This window comes from Entelurus aequoreus, linkage group LG25 (genome assembly GCF_033978785.1).
Source record: "Entelurus aequoreus isolate RoL-2023_Sb linkage group LG25, RoL_Eaeq_v1.1, whole genome shotgun sequence".
In the NCBI taxonomy this organism is placed as follows: Eukaryota; Metazoa; Chordata; class Actinopteri; order Syngnathiformes; family Syngnathidae; genus Entelurus; species Entelurus aequoreus.
This window is the reverse complement of record NC_084755.1, coordinates 41921666-41942717: the sequence shown is the minus strand read 5'-3', so window position 1 is coordinate 41942717 and position 21052 is coordinate 41921666. Positions and strand designations below refer to the sequence as shown.

At 43.1% G+C, this 21052-nt stretch overlaps 1 protein-coding gene across 1 annotated transcript; it reads right to left on the bottom strand.

Moving 5' to 3' along the window:
* Positions 1 to 234: 234 nt before the first annotated feature.
* On the bottom strand, positions 235 to 20328 carry si:dkeyp-113d7.1 (uncharacterized protein LOC407709 homolog). The gene is made up of 3 exons (XM_062036751.1): positions 20170 to 20328; positions 7709 to 8338; positions 235 to 1763 (listed from the first exon to the last, which is right to left on the bottom strand). Exons 2-3 carry the CDS (start codon positions 8162 to 8164, stop codon positions 702 to 704), a joined length of 1518 nt encoding a protein of 505 aa, XP_061892735.1. The 5' UTR covers positions 8165 to 8338; positions 20170 to 20328; the 3' UTR covers positions 235 to 701.
* Between the last annotated feature and the right edge of the window lie 724 nt (positions 20329 to 21052).

Sequence of the window (21052 nt, the reverse complement as noted above, 5' to 3'; positions counted from 1 at the left end):
GGCTTGACGTGTCTTGACTTGTGTAGTTGCCATGGTAACCGCAGCACAGCCCCTTGCTCAGTTACCTGGAATCAAAATGCCAACATTAAAATGGGCGTGGCCACAAATCAGGGCGCTGGCTTGAGTCCAAAAAGTTGATGAAACATCAACAATATGCCAGCAAGTCATCTCGCATCCACAGACTTCTGCCCAAGTAATAGAGTACAAATGGTGGACACGGACTGTCAAGTCTTCAGTTGGCAGTACAAGAACTGGTTTCATTTTAATGACGTTTTTGAAAAGACGCATACAAAACCTGTCTTATTAGCATAAAAGCAGATGAAGTCATCAAAAGCGTTTCTCCCAGCGGCCAGTAGGGGGCCCTCACGTGTGGTCATCTAACAATGGCACCTGTATTACTGCAGTATTACTACATTCCATGTTTTCATCCATCCACAGGAAGTAAAAAAGGTGTTTTGTGAGGTACTTCCTGGTTGTGCTTGTGTAAGCCACTGGAAACGCTGTCATAGATCATTGCAGCTTGAGTCATTTGAGAATTGGCAACACACACACACCCAGACACGCACACACACACAGACAGACGCACACTGGCACACACGCACGCAGAGCAGAAAAGTAGGAAAGGTAAGAAAGGTTCATATACACGGTAGGTAAAAAAGCAGAATAGTAATACTTTGTGGTCGCCAGAGGTCCAAGGTGGTCTAGCTACTGTCGGCTCGCTCGCGCTTGTGGATCTGCTCGTGCGCCTTGAGGTGACCCGACTGGCTGAAAGTCTTGCCGCAACGTGCGCAGGTGTGCGGCCGCTCGCCCGTGTGCACGTGCTGGTGCGCCTTAAGGTGTCCGAGGCGCCCGAAGCTCTTGCCGCACTGCACGCAACCGAAGGGCCGCTCCCCCGAGTGGATCCTCTGGTGGGTCTTCAGCACGCCAGAGTTGCTAAAGGTCTTGCCGCACTGCAAGCAGGCGAAGGGCTTTCCGCCCGCGTGGACGTGCAGGTGGTTGCGGTATGCCGACTCCTTGCCGAAGCTCTTTCCGCAGTGCTGGCAGCAATATGGGCGTTCGCCCGTGTGGCTCAGCTGGTGTGCCTTGAGCTCCTTGGCCTGGCTGAAGGCTTTGCTGCAGGCAGCGCAAGCGAAGGGGCGCTCGCCCGTGTGCAGGCGCTGGTGGGCGCGCAGGTCGTCGGCCTTGGTGAAACCTTTGGGGCAGTGGGCGCACACGTAGGGCTTCTGGCCCGTGTGGATCAGCTGGTGGCGTTTGAGGTTGCCGGCCTGGCCGAAGCTCTTGCCGCACTGGGCGCACGTGTACGGCCGCTCGCCCGTGTGAATGCGCTGGTGCGTCTTCAGGTTGCCCAGCGTGCTGAAGTTCTTGCCACACTGCGTGCATGAGAATGGCTTCTCGCCCTGCATGTTGCGAGGCTTCCTCACCGCCTGTGTCAGGCCTTTAGTCGCCACGCCACCGCCCTCTTGGCCTTCCACGCGACCCGTCGTCTTTCCCTCCTCGGTCGATGACGCCTCGTACAAAGGCCCGCCCCCAAAGCCAGGCTCCGCCTTGGCCATCCCGTCCAGCAGCAGGGAGTCGGGCCGCAGCTTGTTGAGCTCGCTGCGGAGTTCGGCCATGTGGATGGACTCCAGGCCATTGTGCTGCAACTGGACCGAGGCCATGTTGGACTCAGGGTACTCGGAGCGCAGCGAGCCCAACTCCGCGGCGTAGTAACACTGCAGGTCTACGTGGTGGTCCGACTTGATGTACTCCAGGGTGTCGTTCACCTGCGGACACAAATAGACGCCGTTAAGGAAGGCTTGGGAAAGTGCACACCGGAGAACTCCATCATTCATAATGTTTGGTAATGCAAGTATTCTTTGTATTTGTACGGGGATCCATTCAATAAACAATTCAATTCAATGTCAGCCACTAGGTGGCGATGATGCCCCTTCTGCTGATTTCATGCTAGCATTTGTTTGAATTGTGCTGACAATAATCTTATCTGAAAGGAGTAGGAAGAAGCTTCCAAATGGCCATAATAATCGACAAAGTGATTGATTCGTGGAATAACAATACGTTGCTTAATCTTGACAACTGTGAAGCTATTCAATGGCCATCAGTTTAGAAATTCAGCTATTTTCCAGCATGTGCAAACTACCTAAGTACTCATTAATACTGTAACTGCTGCCACAGAATAAACGTATTTATTTGATTTTCTTTGAACTGCAAAAACATTCATTTTGGAACTCATGAAAACATTATGGGGGATGGCGTGGCGCAGTTGGAAGAGTGGCTGTGCCAGCAACCTTAGGGTTCCTGGTTCAATACCCAGCTTCTACCAACCAAGTCACGTCCGTTGTGTCCTTGAGCAAGACACTTCACCCTTGCTCCTGATGGGTGGTGGTTAGGGCCTTGCATGGCAGCTCCCGCCATCAGTGTGTGTGAATGTGGAAATAGTGTCAAAGCGCTTTGAGTACCTTAAAGGTAGAAAAGCGCTATACAAGTATTACCCATTTACCATTTACTAAAGGTTGATGTCATGGATGGTAGAAACATGCACAGTGCACACAAAGTTAGCGAACGGAATCTGGCCTCTATTTCCCACCTTTACAAGGCGCCAAATATGCCTGTGTGCCAACCATGTCCCCACGTACCAACACTTCATTTTGCATGCTGCTTGAAGCCCTCAGGGGCTGCCATTTTGATTACATCATTTCCTGTACACACAGGTGTGGCCATTTCGAAGAGCTTCGACGGCGAGCATCACTTCCGACGTGTTTATTTCCACAATTGTCGTACCTTGAGTCAGCCTGTTTTAGGGATGACTTTGTGTGATCAAAAACACTTTAGCTCTGTCTCACTGTATAGCTTCGGGTTGCTAGGTAACTGCCTTGAGCTTGTGTTTTAGCTAGTTAGTGTACGGGCTTAAATATCTTGGCAAGACCGAATCAAAAAGCTGTTGCTCGTATGGATAAGTTATATTTCTCTTACTAAAGTGTAAGTAAAACAAATATAACACTATATGATTTAAAAACAACATAAAGAAGGGACTTTTCTTGTCACATATATGTCAGCTAGGCTTCTTCCCAATCAGTTAGTGATGGCCAGGCTAGTCCTGATGGACCATTTCAATAGCACTATATCAATTAACAATGTTTATCTCAAGCTGACAACAAACGCATCAGATTTGGCATTAGCCTGTTAGCGTTAGCATTCAGTTACTCAAGTAATAACTACACAAACGTGCCTGTATATTTTTACAGCATGTTACAAAGTAAATCGTTATTATTTGATGTGATTTACCTTTGATCTACTTGTTCTCTTTTTCACATTTACCCACGAAAAACAAGCTCTCGGAGTCCCAGTAAGTCTGACTGAAAACGATTTCCATCCATCCATCCATCCATTTTCTACCGCTTGTCCCTTTCGGAGTTGTGGGGGGCTGGAGCCTCTTCCAGCTTCACTCGGGCGGTAAGCAGGGTACGCCCTGTACGAGGAAGGTGGGGTATAAGGCTGCAGCTAACTATTATTTTTCTATCGATTAATCTATAGATTATTTTTTCGATTAATCGGTTAATCTATAGATAATTTTTTTGGATTAATCTATAGATTATTTTTCCTTTTACCGATTATTTTTTTATTCAAAATGAAGATGAAAAAATAGGCATGGCTTTTATTTACAAAAAAAAAGAAGTATGGCCACTTAGTCAACATTGACAACAACATGACTAAATATTCTGTAACAATGTGAACATTTAAAACTTTTAACCTTTAACAAAATTAAAAGTAGGTTATTTGCTTTTTAATGTGCAAATATAAAAGTCAACATCCAGTGCAAATCTTAATATTCTGCAATAGTATAAGCATTTCAAAAGTAAAAGTATTGCTTATTTTGCTTTAAAATGTGCAAAAATAAAGATAAACATCTAATACAAAAAAGTGTAAAACGAAATATTCTGTAACAACAGTGTAAACATTTCAACAAAAGTGAAAGTATTGCTTATTTGCTAAAATGTGCAAAAATAAAGATAAACATCCAATACAAAAAAGTGCCAATCTAAATATTCTGGAGCACTGTAAACATTAAGTATTGCTTTTAAAATGTGCAAAATAAACATCCAGTCCAACACAGTACACAATAACCAATTCTACTCATTCCAGTGAGTGACTAACAGTTGTAATGAAGAAAGGTTAGCATGTCTACATGCTCTGGTTCTTTTCTTGTTTACAATATTCCCAGCAGCTGAAAATAGGCGCTCAGAAGGGGTCGATGTGGCTGGAACTGAGAGGTAATTAGCCTTCACCTCAAGCCAGGACTGCGAGTGAGCTGAGCTGCAGTTGAAGTTTCTAGAAGGTCAACGGGCTCATAGTGATGTTACTAGTAGTTGACTGGGAGGTGTTTATTATCATTTGGGGAGAGTCCGCTGCCTGATGCTCACCTGCTAAACACCTATCTGCTCCACGCTGAAGCGCTGACTACATGCGCTCTGAATACGCACTGCTGATTGGCTGGTAACGCTCTGAATACGCACTGCTGATTGGCTGATAATGCTTGGTGTGTACCAATCAGATGGTTGTGTGGGTGGGACAATGCTGCGTGCTGAGACAGAGGCAGAAGGAGCGAAGCAGCTTGTTAAGACATTAGCAGCTAAAGTTAGCTTTAGCTTAGAAACTCATTCGGTACACCCCCGTACCGAACCGAAAGCCCCGTACCGAAACGGTCCAATACAAAACACGTACCGTTACACCCCTAGCAGATACAAATGACACATACGTGTTTTTGTGTAATGATGACAACGTATGCTCACGCGGACGATTGACTAGTTCAGGGGTCGGCAACCCGCGGCTCCGGAGCCGCATGCGGCTCCTTGACCACTCTGATGCGACTCCCCCGATTTTCCCAGGAGAATTATGGATCTCAGTGTCTCTCATAGATTACTCCCAGGGAAACAATAATCCTATTTACACTCTAATTACTAAATAAAGGGCGTGCTCTAATTGCACTGCAGTAATTGTCCTCTATAGCATTTACATACAGCGCGCCAGTCCAGCCACATGTTGCATGTTGTTATTACTTGCACACACAGGAGACAGCAAAGCATACTTACTCATCAGCCACACAGCTTACACTGACGGTAGCCGTATCAAACAACTTTAACATTGTTACGTTACAAATATGCGCCACACTGTGAACCCACACCAAAAAAGAATGAAAAACACATTTCTGGAGAACATCCCACCGTAACACAACATAAACACAACACAACCATTACCCAGAATCCCATGCAGCCCTAACTCTTCCGGTCTACATTATACACCCCCGCTACCACCAAATCCCCCCACACATCAACCCCCCCCCTCTCCGTGCGTTGGTTGAGCGGAAGAGTTAGGGCTGCATGGGATTCTGGGTATTGGTACCGTCAGTGTAAGATGTGTGGCTGCTGAGGTAGTAGCCTTGCTGTCACTTACGTGAGCAAGCTGAAATTGCATTCTACGTGTGGTCGAGCAGGTACACTGTTAGGGCAGACTGTAGAGGGCGCCAAATGCAGTGTCATCACGCTCTGATATTCGGGAGTCTCCCGGGAAAAATGAGAGGGTTGGCAAGTATGACGCTATCAAGCGCCATTCATTCAACACTCGCGGGCTGCACTAACATCAAATTTCTACATTGTGTGTCGGAGACCCCTGGTTAACATAGCACAAAGCATTAAAGCTTTGTATGCGGTGTTTTTCATTTTAAAATTTTTTTGTGGCTCCCATTACTTTCTTTAATTTGTGAAACTTGCCAAAATGGCTCTTTGAGTGGTAAAGGTTGCCGACCCCTGGACTAGTTGATGGTTTTCTTTTCAAATGTTCGTTCATAGCCATTGTGCTGCTATGATAGGCCATTTACGCTCGACACAGTGTGCATACAACAACATTATTAGGCTGTGTATTGAAATACTCCCACACTTTTGACCACTTTTGGCGTGATTTTTCCCCCTCGCTCGCACCGCTCGCATCGTCTGCTTTGATTGTCTGCTTTGCGCTTCGCCATGACGGTAGCGTGACGTAAATATGCGACGCGTCGACGCACAAAAACGGCGTCGATGTAGTTACGTAACCGATGACGTCGACTACGTCGACGCGTGGTTTCAGCCTTAGTGGGGTACACCCTGGGCGAGGAAAGCAGGGGAAGGCGGGGTACACCCTGGACAAGGAAGGCGGGGTACACCCTGGACAAGTGTCCACCTCATGGCAGGACCAACACAGACAGACAACATTCACATACTAGGGACCATTTAGTGTTGACAATCAGCATGTACTCTTTAGTAAATACATTTAAAAGAGTCCGTCCACGTATTGAAATGACAAAATTAAACTGCATATAGTTTAAAGACTACGGCTGAGTAAAAACACTGCAAGATAGTTCCACTAATCAGTGTTCTTCAGCACACAGAGGCCACTTAAGTTCCTGCAAGTCCAACGTTCCTTTTGTTCTTCCTTCTCCTGTTGTCAAGTAATACACAAGAAACTAGAAACAAACTAGTTGTCCTCACATACAAGCCCAGAGACGACACGCTTCCAGAAGCAACCCCGAGTCCCCTCAACTCCGACATTAGGCTGTAAGTGTGTTACAGGCACTGTCTTTTGTCACATTGGTGAATGGACACAAGCACCTGTGTAAATATTTCAGTGTTTGCGCTCCATATTCAGTATGTACTACATAGAATGTATCCAACAACTAGGTCTTAAAAACAAGTGAGTCCAGAAAATGTATATTACTTTTAAGTGTTTTTCTAGTTCTTTATACTCATCATCTCGTCCTACAAAAGGATGCTGTTGACAAATTAAGAGTATACTAAGATGATTACCGTATTATAAGACGACTATAAGCCGCTACTTTTTTTACTGCACTTTGAACCCAGCGCCTTATAAAACGGTGCGGCTCATTTATGTATTTTTCTTCACTAACGGACATGTTTTGTATTCAACACCGACAGAGATCCTGAAAAGGTGTTATTGTTTGTGCTATGGCGTCATTTGTATGTAACAAATGTTTATATAACATGTTTGTTACGTGTGTCAGACATGTCCGAGGGTGAATGGTCACCTGGGAGATGTAGTCAAACCATGTAACATGTTTATACAACATGTTTGTTATGTGTGTCGGACATGTCCGAGGGTGAATGGTCACCTGGGAGATGTAGTCAAACCATGTAACATGTTTATACAACATGTTTGTTACGTGTGTCGGAGGGTGAATGGTCACCTGGGAGATGTAGTCAAACAATGTAACATGTTTATACAACATGTTTGTTACGTGTGTCAGACATGTCCGAGGGTGAATGGTCACCTGGGAGATGTAGTCAAACCATGTAACATGTTTATACAACATGTTTGTTACGTGTGTCGGAGGGTGAATGGTCACCTGGGAGATGTAGTCAAACAATGTAACATGTTTATACAACATGTTTGTTACGTGTGTCAGACATGTCCGAGGGTGAATGGTCACCTGGGAGATGTAGTCAAACCATGTAACATGTTTATACAACATGTTTGTTACGTGTGTCGGAGGGTGAATGGTCACCTGGGAGATGTAGTCAAACAATGTAACATGTTTATACAACATGTTTGTTACGTGTGTCCGAGGGTGAATGGTCACCTGGGAGATGTAGTCAAACCATGTAACATGTTTATATAACATGTTTGTTAAATGTGTCGGACATGTCGGAGGATGAATGGTTACCTGGGAGATGTAGTCAAACACTGAGCTGGGCTCATAGTGCGACTTGTAGTCAAGCTCCGTCACATCACCGGGGTGGAAGGAGCCCAGGTAATGGTCACCGCAGTGATGCTCCGACTTGATGTAGTCCAGCCCGCTGATCTCCATCTTGATTTGGTCCTGGCCCAGCTCGGCGGTGGACAGCGGCTGGATTTCTGACAGGTCCACTGTGCGTATGGGGTCCAAGTCGCAGTCCTCTGGCTCGCTCTTGACGCATGGCAGCATGATCAGCGGCTCTGCGATCTCCGCTGCCAGCGAGCTCAGCGTGGGAGTGGGACAGTCTGAGGAGAGGAGGCCCAGAGTTGGAACCACAGAGGTTGGGCCACAGTCCACCTGCAGGCCCGGGTCCAGGGGCGTCGGAGGGGAGTCGTCCTCAGAAGGCAGACCGAGGCTCAAACACTCCGCCTCTAAGTCTGTCATTTTGAGGGGTGAAGCGCCGTCTCCTGGCTTTACGGCTGAAGTTAGACCGCTGTATGTCCCCCCGCCAAACACCACTGAAGATACTGACTGGCCTACTCACAGAGGGGAGGAGCCAAGGCCAACAGTCTTCATCCAGACACAGGTCGTCACCACCCAGTCCGGACAAGAACCGGCCTGCAAAAACCACATGTTCAGTTAGCAATTAATCGCTGGACACAGACACATAAGTCCGTGGACACGGGACACACAAGTGCCTGGACCCAGGAGCACTTCAAGGGCGGACATCTCAATATATTACCTTTTCTTTTATGTATATATTTTTTATGTTAAATATTAATAACACTAGACTGTCCTTATCTTGCTTTTAAATGTGTATTTTAACTACTTTGCTGAACTTTAGGAAACTGTTATTGGATTTTTATCTGGGCCGCGAGATGAATTTGCAGAGTATAAAAACGAGCTTAAACTTTTGAATAAAAGAAAGTGCTGTTCCAAATGTGTCCACAAGAGGCCGCAATAGCAATTCTTTGTATCCCCTGCTGCAAGCATGACTTCAGAGGGGGCGGAGCTATGTGCCGTGTTAAGATGGCGTGTTTGGACTCTACGTACTTATGCTGCGGTAGTATACAAAATGTGGATTGTTACTTTCATGTCTTGATTGTCAAATATGTTGTTGCTAATGTAACCTGGGACATTTCTAGCAAATAAATGCTATTGATAATCAGTGTTGTACTTATAACTGGGGACACATTCTATGGTTGCACATAAATATGCTGAAATATTATGTTATTCATCAAGTGAGTCCAAACTGACAAGTGTTGTTGTAGATGATGCTACAAACGTACAGAATAAACCATGAGATGTTACTACATCAGTCGAGGGAAATGAGTCATTGACATTAACATCCTGTATTTGGATGTTCATATTATTCAATGTTGGCATTAACGCACTTTTTGTGTCTTTTTACGCATTGAAATCAGACAGGATGCGCATATCCGGAAGTCCGCGCGTCTTCGGGACACAGCTATTTTTTTTAATTTACCTACTTTGCCTTCTCCGGGTCAAAACTCGGGTTTGCCTGTTGTTTTTTTAATCGATTATGGCTTTCCACCGGTGTTTTGTTTTGTTTATATTTGCCGGTGTTGTGCTAAAATGTGATTGCCTGCCAAAAATGTATTTCCTTGGCAGGAGCGCACACCGCTGGCTAAACCTGCATTGCTTGGCTTGGTGTGTCCACAGCAGATTACTAGGTGTAAGACAAACACTTTATCTTTGTGGTTATTGCAACGCTACGTGTTTGACATTATTTAAGCTGTTATCATGTCCGGAAAATGACAGTTTGCCTTTTCTGTTGTATTAATGAGATTTAAAGGAGTGTTGTTAGTCCCATGTTGATGTGCTAAAACCTCTATCTTGTTTGGAAGAGAAATACAATTGTAACTGTTATTTCTTCCTGCACATAATATTTATAAAGTGTTTTGATGTATTCATTTATGTAACATTTTCATTCAATGTAATATTGCCTGGCAAAAAGTGATTCAACTTACAATATGTTGTTTACACATCGCATATTTACACATGCATATATTACTAGAATACCCTTATGAGTAGGGATGATACTCGAAACCGGTTTTCTCGGTTGTTCGATAAGAAAAGAACCGAGTCCTCGGACTCGAATCCCTTTTTGAGAACCGGTACCCGTTATCGAGACCACTATAGTAAAGAAAAAGAGTTGGTTCTTTATTCGAATCCCTGGGAACGAATCCCGTCCCGACCAGAAATGCTCCGTGGGACATCACAATAAATGGCGTCACGTAGCTCAGTCATTAGGCGCAGATAGCGAAAGCAGGAACAAAATGGACGGGAAAAAGCGCTCCAAGGTGTAATAAAGTTCAAAACAAAAGGTATAATCCAATGAATAACTTTACTGAGAGATTTGAGCAGGGTAAAAACACATGACCAACACTTTTACGACCAACCGGAAACATAGCAACCAGGCTAGCAACGCACCTCCTTTCCGGCAGCTGTCACAACGTTCTTAAAGCAACCGCAGCACATACATTTATGACATCTCCCTTTTTTAACTTTCGTTTTTCTTTCATTGTAAACAAAACCAAATCACACTGTATATGTGTTGTCTGTCTAATTATAAATAATGCAGACGAGGCGTGTTGGCTGAGTTCTTGACGTTTACTTTCACAGCGTGCTCATTCTTAGCTGCTGGGTGACGATATGCAACACTTTTCGGGGCTACCGCGCATGCTCGTCACTCCCGTTGCATGCTGGGTAGTGTAGTTGTTATATTCCCTAGCTCATAACATCTTTCCCCATATAAGGAAATAATGTTAACTCAAAGTGTATTTCTTTTTTTAGCTTTAACTTTTCATTTTTTTAGCATTGTATCCACATTTGCAGAGAACTTTTCTCTTCATAGAATTTTCTTTCAATAAAGAAATAAAGCGCAAAAATGTCAAAGCATCATAAACAGTTATGTCAAATAGCAGCAGAATTGCACTTTTTGGAAAGCTGTATTATTTTCAGTTTTGTGCCCAAGGGACTGATTTTATTTAAAGGGAAACTTCGGTTTTTTTCAACCTGGGCCCTGTTTTCATAATTTTTTCTGTATATGTGAGTGCTGGATAAAACATTTTTTGAGGTCGCGCCAGTATTGAGCAGGGCAGGCAGCCTCCAGCCCAGCTAACGCTCGTACACAGGGCAAATGGCTCTCGTCAAAATTCGGCCTATAAACATGCATTTTTTTCACACTGACAGGCTCAGATAGTTACAATGAGTGTCCGACAACATACTAGAAAGGAGAAATTAACGTATGTCTCTACCTTTAGCTGGAGATCGCTGTATGTTGTGAGCTGTGTCCAAATCTCACCACGCTACAAATCTCGTTCCGAAATCTCGCGATAACTCGCGACAAAACACCGGTGGAAAAACAGTTACCTGACTGAGGTGAAGAGAGATGACTGAAGTGATTTTCTGTTGGATTACCGAAGACTGTTATTTTAGTTTTATAGAAAAGTTTGTTTGTTTGTCTGTCATGGCTGAATTTTTGCCTGATGTGGACGATTTGATTTGTCGCGAGTTATCGCGAGATTTCGGAACGAGATTTGTAGCGTGGTGAGATTTGGACACAGCTCACAACATACAGCGATCTCCAGCTAAAGGTAGAGACATACGTTAATTTCTCCTTTCTAGTATGTTGTCGGACACTCATTGTAACTATCTGAGCCTGTCAGTGTGAAAAAAATGCATGTTTATAGGCCGAATTTTGACGAGAGCCATTTGCCCTGTGTACGAGCGTTAGCTGGGCTGGAGGCTGCCTGCCCTGCTCAATACTGGCGCGACCTCAAAAAATGTTTTATCCAGCACTCACATATACAGAAAAAATTATGAAAACAGGGCCCAGGTTGAAAAAAACCGAAGTTTCCCTTTAACACTATAGTATTATTTATACACCTATAGTGATCACAGAGACAGGTTGTTTTTGTGTTACTGTATATATTTGTTTCTCTGAAAAAATCCCACTTAATATACTTTGGGTAACAACAGTCAATATTTATTTATTTTATTTTATTTTTTTAGGGGGGTAACAGTCAATATTTATTTATTTATTAGATTAAATTGTTTTCTTATATAATAAAAGTGAGCTTTTGTTAAACCAAATATTGTGTGTTTTTTTCCATATACAACAACCTATCTGGACTCCATAAGAGAATCGATAAGGAATCGGTTCGATAAGAGGATTCGATAATAGGCTCGAACTCGATAATTTCTTATCAAACATCATCCCTACTTATGAGCATTACATATGTCAATATCAACCCAATTTTTATGGCTTGATGGGGTCCCCGGGAACCCATTTTGAAAATTCCTAGCGCCAACACAGTTATTCATTTTATTTTTTGATAGATTAAAAATGAACACCAATGGGAGCATTTTAAAACTCTGCCAGACTCCTTTCCACCTATTTGACTGATTAACATTATTACATCTTTTATTCACAAAGTATAAATAATGATAAATAAAGATAGAATACTATTAACCGCAAAATGTAAATGTGAACAGGCTAACTGGGAACAGGTGGGTGCCATGATTGGGTATAAAAGCAGCTTCCATGAAATGCTCAGTCATTCACAAACAAGGACGGGGCGAGGGTCACCACTTTGTCAACAAATGCCTGAGCAAATTGTTTAAGAACAACATTTCTCAAGCAGCTATTGCAAGGAATTTAGGGATTTCACCATCTACACTCTGTAATATCATCAAAAGGTTCAGAGAATCTGGAGAAATCACTGCACGTAAGCCATGATATTACACACCTTGCATCCCTCAGGAACACTTCAGAAAACCACTGTCAGTAACTACAGTTGGTCGCTACATCTGTAAGTGCAAGTTAAAACTCTACTATGCAAAGCCAAATCCATTTATCAACAACACCCAGAAACACTTCGCCGGGCCCGAGCTCATCTAAGATGGACTGATGCAAAGTGGAAAAGTGTTCTGTGGTCTGACGAGTCCACCTTTCAAATTGTTTTTGGAAACTGTGGACGTCGTGTCCTCCGGACCAAAGAGGAAAAGAACCAGCCAGCATGTGTGATGGTATGGGGGTGTATTAGTGGCCAAGACATGGGTAACTTACACATCTGTGAAGGCACCATTAATGCTGAAAGGTACATACAGCTTTTGGAGCAACATATGTTGTTATCATGGACGCCCCTGCTTATTTCAGCAAGACAATGCCAAGCCAGGTGTTACAACAGCGTGGCTTCATAGTAAAAGAGTGCGGGTACTAGACTGGCCTGCCTGTAGTCCAGACATTGAAAATGTGTGAAGGCTAAAATATGAGAAGGGAGACTGTTGAACAACTTAAGCTGTACATCAAGCAAGAATGGGAAAGAATTCCACTTCAAAAATGTGTCCTCAGTTCCCAAACCTTTACTGAGTGTTGTTCAAAGGAAAGGCCATGTAACACACTGGTAAAAATGCCGTTTTTGCAATGTGTTGCTGCCATGAAATTCTAAGTTCATGAGTATTTGCAAAAAAAAATGACGTTTCTCAGTGTGAACATGAAATATCTTGTCTTTGCAGTCTATTCAATTAAATATAAGTTGAAAAGGATTTGTTGTATTCTCTTTTTATTTACGCAACCTGACAACTTCACTGCTTCTGGCTTTAGTACATTGGTTAAACTCACTTCTAAACACCTTAAGAGCTTGCGCAGGACATGGAGTTGAACGCTCTGGGTTTTAGCTCTATGCCTAGCGCTGTCACTCTCAATGGGGGACCCACGTAGGAGCCCTGGGTGAGAGAGAAAGGGGCTGGGCCATGGGGGGTACAGCTGGGCTAGGGGCGTCGGTAAACTTCACTGGCAACTTTAAAAGCTTGCGCCGTTAGCATGCCTCATGAAGTCTTTGTGGGTATAAGGACTTTCTTTCTTGCCTAACTACATGTTGTCAAGAGTGTTAGTATTTCTATTACTTGGTGAAACAAGAGGTTTTATAATCATGCTTTTCAAAGTTGTCTTGTTTTGCAGACACGGAAGACAGCCAGGTGTGAAGCGACTGGGATGAGAATCAGCACCTCCAAGTCCGAGTCTATGGTTCTCCCCCGGAAAAGGTTGCAGCGCCATCTCCGGGTTCGGAAGGAGTTCAAGGACCTGGGAGTCTTGTTCACAAGTGAGGGAAGAGTGGATGGTGAGATCGGTGCGGCGTCTTCAATAATGCGGACGCTGTATCGATCCGTTGTGGTGAAGAAGGAGCTGAGCCGGAAGGCAAAGCTCTCAATTTAGCGGTCGATCTACGTTCCCATCCTCACCTATGGTCATGAGCTTTGGGTTATGACCGAAAGGACAAGATCACGGGTACAAGCGGCCCAAATGAGTTTCCTCCGCCGGGTGGCGGGTCTCTCCCTTAGAGATAGGGTGAGAAGCTCTGTCATCCAGGGGGAGCTCAAATAAAAGCCGCTGCTCCTCCACCTGGAGAGCAGCCAAATGAAGTGGTTCGGGCATCTGGTCAGGATGCCACCCGAACGCCTCCCTAGGGAGGTGTTTAGGGCACGTCCGACCGGTAGAAGGCCACGGGAAGACCCAGGACACGTTGGGAAGACTATGTCTCCCAGCTGGCCTGGGAACGCCTCGGGATCCCCCGGGAGGAGCTGGACCAAGTGGCTGGGGAGAGGGAAGTCTGGGCTTCCCTGCTTAGGCTGCTGCCCCCGCGACCCGACCTTGGATAAGCGGAAGAAGATGGATGGAAGACAACAGAGGTGTGCTGCCATGTTGATGTTTGAGGTGTGCTGCCATGTTGATGTTTGAAGACAACAGAGGTGTGCTGCCATGTTGATGTTTGAGGTGTGCTGCCATGTTGATGTTTGAAGACAACAGGTGTGCTGCCATGTTGATGTTTGAGGTGTGCGGCCATGTTGTTTGAAGACAACAGAGGTGTGCTGCCATGTTGATGTTTGAAGACAACAGAGGTGTGCTGCCATGTTGATGTTTGAGGTGTGCTGTCATGTTGATGTTTGAAGACAACAGAGGTGTGCTGCCATGTTGATGTTTGAAGACAACAGAGGTGTGCTGCCATGTTGATGTTTGAAGACAACAGAGGTGTGCTGCCATGTTGATGTTTGAAGACAACAGAGGTGTGCTGCCATGTTGATGTTTGAGGTGTGCTGTCATGTTGATGTTTGAAGACAACAGAGGTGTGCTGCCATGTTGATGTTTGAAGACAACAGAGGTGTGCTGCCATGTTGATGTTTGAAGACAACAGAGGTGTGCTGCCATGTTGATGTTTGAAGACAACAGAGGTGTGCTGCCATGTTGATGTTTGAGGTGTGCTGCCATGTTGATGTTTGAAGACAACAGAGGTGTGCTTCCATGTTGATGTTTGAGGTGTGCTGCCATGTTGATGTTTGAAGACAACAGAGGTGTGCTGCCATGTTGATGTTTGAGGTGTGCTGCCATGTTGATGTTTGAGGTGTGCTGCCATGTTAATGTTTGAAGACAACAGAGGTGTGCTGCCATGTTGATGTTTGAAGACAACAGAGGTGTGCTGCCATGTTGATGTTTGAGGTGTGCTGCCATGTTGATGTTTGAGGTGTGCTGCCATGTTGATGTTTGAAGACAACAGAGGTGTGCTGCCATGTTGATGTTTGAGGTGTGCTGTCATGTTGATGTTTGAAGACAACAGAGGTGTGCTGCCATGTTGATGTTTGAAGACAACAGAGGTGTGCTGCCATGTTGATGTTTGAAGACAACAGAGGTGTGCTGCCATGTTGATGTTTGAAGACAACAGAGGTGTGCTGCCATGTTGATGTTTGAAGACAACAGAGGTGTGCTGCCATGTTGATGTTTGAAGACAACAGAGGTGTGCTGCCATGTTGATGTTTGAGGTGTGCTGCCATGTTAATGTTTGAAGACAACAGAGGTGTGCTGCCATGTTGATGTTTGAAGAAAACAGAGGTGTGCTGCCATGTTGATGTTTGAAGACAACAGAGGTGTGCTGCCATGTTAATGTTTGAAGACAACAGAGGTGTGCTGCCATGTTGATGTTTGAGGTGTGCTGCCATGTTAATGTTTGAAGACAACAGAGGTGTGCTGCCATGTTGATGTTTGAGGTGTGCTGCCATGTTGATGTTTGAGGTGTGCTGCCATGTTAATGTTTGAAGACAACAGAGGTGTGCTGCCATGTTGATGTTTGAGGTGTGCTGCCATGTTAATGTTTGAAGACAACAGATGTGTGCTGCCAGTTTTAAGATTATCAGAAGCTGCTTAACTCTCAGCTGTGCTTTTACTTTTATGAATTCAATGATTCTTTCACACATATCTTATGGTTCAACTACATGGTCCCAGGCACACCAGTCATCAATCAAGACCATTGAGTGTCTTTATAACCGCACCTTGAAAGTCCTAGACAAGAAGAGTATACAATATCATCATTGCCAAATATTAACCAAATACAATATTTTAAGTTTTACCAATTTTATTTTGCTACACACAGTAAAACTGTTTTTTTTTAATGCTTAAATAACTCTGCCAGGCAATCACAAGACTGCAAAGTGGTAGCAGATCTACCATCCGAGCAACGTCAAAAGGCAAATGTTGCGTTCCATTCTATAGTACATCTTTTGCCCAGACTGCCTTTTCAATAAAAAGGAGTACAACTATGGAACTCTCTACCTGACACTTTGAAATGTATGCCTGCACTTGTCACTTTCAAAAAAACAAACAAAATTGTGGCTAGTTGAGCAACAATCGTGTTCCCATGTTTAGTTTTTACTCATTGGTTCTTACCTAGGGCAGCACGGTGTCAGAGGGGTTAATGCGTCTGCCTCACAATACAAAGGTCCTGGGTTTGATCCTGCGCTCAGGATCTTTCTGTGTGGAGTTTGCATGTTCTCCCCGTGACTGCGTGGGTTCCCTCCAGGTACTCCGGCTTCCTCCCACCTCCAAAGACATGCACCTGGGGATAGGCCCCTCCCACCTCCAAAAACATGCACCTGGGGATAGGTTGATTGGCAACACTAAATAGTCCCTAGTGTGTGAATGTTGTCTATCTGTGTTGGCCCTGTGATGAGGTGGCGACTTGTCCAGGGTGTAGCCCGGCTTCCGCCCGATTGCAGCTGAGATAGGGTTCAGCGCCCCCTGTTGTATTAGTAGTTAGTTAACACACTTACATGAGTTGTATTAGTAGCTAGTTAACACACTTACATGAGTTGTACCAGTAGTTAGTTAACACACTTACATGAGTTGTATTAGTAGTTAGTTAACACACTTACATGAGTTGTATTAGTAGCTAGTTAACACACTTACATGAGTTGTATTAGTAGTTAGTTAACACACTTACATGAGTTGTACCAGTAGTTAGTTAACACTTACATGAGTTGTATTAGTAGCTAGTTAACACACTTACATGAGTTGTACCAGTAGTTAGTTAACACACTTACATGAGTTGTATTAGTAGCTAGTTAACACACTTACATGAGTTGTATTAGTAGTTAGTTAACACACTTACATGAGTTGTATTAGTAGTTAGTTAACACACTTACATGAGTTGTACCAGTAGTTAGTTAACACACTTACATGAGTTGTATTAGTAGTTAATTAACACACTTACATGAGTTGTACCAGTAGTTAGTTAACACACTTACATGAGTTGTATTAGTAGTTAGTTAACACACTTACATGAGTTGTATTAGTAGCTAGTTAACACACTTACATGAGTTGTACCAGTAGTTAGTTAACACACTTACATGAGTTGTATTAGTAGTTAGTTAACACACTTACATGAGTTGTACCAGTAGTTAGTTAACACACTTACATGAGTTGTATTAGTAGTTAGTTAACACACTTACATGAGTTGTACCAGTAGTTAGTTAACACACTTACATGAGTTGTATTAGTAGTTAGTTAACACACTTACATGAGTTGTATTAGGAGTTAGTTAACACACTTACATGAGTTGTATTAGGAGTTAGTTAACACACTTACATGAGTTGTATTAGCAGTAGGGATGATACTCGAAACCGGTTTTCCCGGTTGTTCGATAAGAAAAGAACCGAGTCCTCGGACTCGAATCCCTTTTTGAGAACCGGTACCCGTTATCGAGACCACTATAGTAAAGAAAAAGAGTTGGTTCTTTATTCGAATCCCTCGGAACGAATCCCGTCCCGACCAGAATGCCCCTTGAGACATCACAAGAATTTACGTCACGTAGCTCAGTCATTAGGCGCAGATAGCGAAAGCAGGAAAAACAATGGAATAATAAAGTTCAAAACAATATAATCCAATGAATAACTTTACTGAGAGATTTGAGCAGGGTACAAACACATGACAAACACTTTTACGACCAACCGGAAACATAGCAACCAGGCTAGCAACGCACCTCCTTTACGGCAGCTGTCACAACATTCTTAAAGCAACCGCAGCACATACATATATATACAACACTGCAGCACATACATATATATATACAACACTGCAGCACATACATATATATACAACACATCTCCCTTTTTTAACTTTTGTTTTTCTTTCCTTGTAAACGTTACAAAATCACACTGTATATGTGTTGTCTGTCTAATTATAAATAATGCAGACAAGGCGTGTTGGCTGAGTTCTTGACGTTTACTTTCACGGTTGACGACATGCAACAACACTTTTCGGGGCTACCGCGCATGCTCGTCACTCCCGTTGCATGCTGGGTAGTGTAGTGGTTATATTCCCTAGCTCATAACATCACATCTTTCCCCCTATAAAGAAAGATTTTAACTCAATAAAGTGTATTTCTTTTTTTAGCTTTAACTTTTCATTTTTTAGCATTGTAACCACATTGCAAACAACTTTTCTCTTCATAGAATTTTCTTTCAATAAAGAAATAAAGTGCAAAAATGTCAAAGCATCATAACAAACAGTTATGTCAAATAGCAGCAGAAGTGCACTTTTTGGAGAGCTGTATTATTTTCAGTTTTGTGCCCAAGGGACTGATTTTATTTAACACTATAGTATTATTTATACACATATAGTGATCACAGAGACAGGTTGTTTTTGTGATACTGTATATATTTGTTTTTCTGAAAAATCCCACTTAATATACTTTGGGTAACAACAGTCAATTTTTTTTTATTTTTTTTTTTAGGGGGGTAACAGTCAATATTTATTTATTTATTAGATTTTATTTTTTTCTTATATAATAAAAGTGAGCTTTTGTTAAACCAAATATTGTGTGTTTTTTTCCATATACAACAACCTATCTGGACTCGATAAGAGAATCGATAAGGAATCGGTTTGATAAGAGGATTCGATAATAGGCTCGAACTCGATAATTTCTTATCAAACATCATCCCTAATTAGCAGTTAGTTGACACACTTACATGAGTTTTATTAGTAGTTAGTTAACACACTTACATGAGTTGTATTAGTAGTTAGCTAACACACTTACATGAGTTGTATTAGTACTTAGTTAACACACGTACACGAGTTGTGTTAGTAGTTAGTTAACACACTTACACGAGTTGTATTAGTAGTTAGTTAACACACTTACATCTATTGTATTAGTAGTTAGTTAACACACTTACATGAGTTGTATTAGTAGTTAGTTCACACTTACATGAGTTGTATTAGTAGTTAGTTAACACCCTTACATGATTTGTATTAGTAGTTAGTTAACGCGACCCCGAAGGGAATAAGCGGTAGAAAATGGATGGATGAATTGGTTCTTATCTAGTTTGCACTTTGTCTGTGTTATCATTATTATTGGCTTTTATCTAGTTTGCACTTTGTCTGTCTATATTATTACTAGTATCATTATTATCGACTCCTCTTTCTTTTTATTTTCCTATTTTAATGATGTTAGATCTGTGTTGTTGTTGTTGGAGACAAGTGTTGTAAATGAGCTGTGGCTACAAACACTATGATACATTGGATAACTGTTTCAGATATCTATGTGTCTGTATTTCAAATAAACCTTTATATAAATTAATGTTTTCAAAGTGTCAGCTCGTCTTCCAGCAACCAGGTGAATCCGCCAAGCGAGTGAGAGAATGCAGGCCTTGTCCAGTAAAATAAGACATATATGAAGGAGTGTCTTCGCCTGAGACGAAATAGGAGGAGAAGACGCAGAAGAAGAACTCTGAACGCGCACAAAGACAGCGAAAAGTGGCCAGCTAGCTTGGCTAGTAGAGCTAGCCGGCGGCCATCTTGTTTGTGGGCTAGCTAGTTAGCATGGTGTTAGCGTGCTAGCAGCTAGCATGGGGGCCACCGTGAGAGCCAAAGGGGGGCTCTCCTCTCGCTTTTCTCGCATGAAACAGGCCGAGGGGGCGCAGCGGGGAGCGGCTGACAGCAGCGACGCTGCCGCCGCGTCACTTGACGACGAGCAAACATGGCGACGGTCGACGAGACGAGAGAGCGAGAGAGGAGAGAAGGCGGCCCAAGAGCAGACGAGCAGACGAGGCCTGCTGGCGGCCGCCGGAGTGGAGGAGAGTGAAGCCAGAAAGGTTACCTGCGGGCGGTCCGCGTCATGGCTGCTTCGCCTCCGCTGCCCGCGACTTGTGGCCAACTCTAGCGGAGCCGCCACGTCCACCTCCGCCTCTCCTCCCCTCGAACACTGACTAATTCCTCCTCCTCCTCCTCCTCCCCCTTCCCGCCTGGCCTGCAGGCTCGTGCACGCGCGCCGCCAGCCAGGTAACCAAGGTAACCGCGGGCCGGCACGCGCCTCATCACATTGTTAGCATTATGCTACATGCTAAATAAATGTGTTAATTATTCATCTTCTGAATGGTATTTATTATATTGGAATAATATGTTAATATGTTAATGATCATCTGAATGGTATTGATCATAATAATGTGTTAATCATCTAAATGGTATTGATTATATTGGAATAATATGTTAATTTGAATGGTATTGATAGTAATAATATGTTAATAATCACCTGAATGGTATTGATCATAATAATGTGTTAATAATCATCTGAATGGTATTGATCATAATAATGTTTTAATCATCTAAATGGTATTGATTATATTGGAGTAATATGTTAATAATCATCTGAATGGTATTGATCATAATGTGTTAATAATCATCTGAATGGTATTGATCGTCATAACGTGTTAATCATCTGAATGGTACTGATCGTAATGTGTTAATCACCTGAATGGTATTGATCATAATAACGTGTTAATATTAATCTGAATGGTATTGATCATAATGTGTTAATCATCTGAATGGTATTGATCATAATAACGTGTTAATAATCATCTGAATGGTATTGATCGTAATAACATGTTAATAATCATCTGAATGGTATTGATCGTAATAACGTGTTAATAATCACCTGAATGGTATTGATCGTAATAACGTGTTAATAATCATCTGAATGGTAT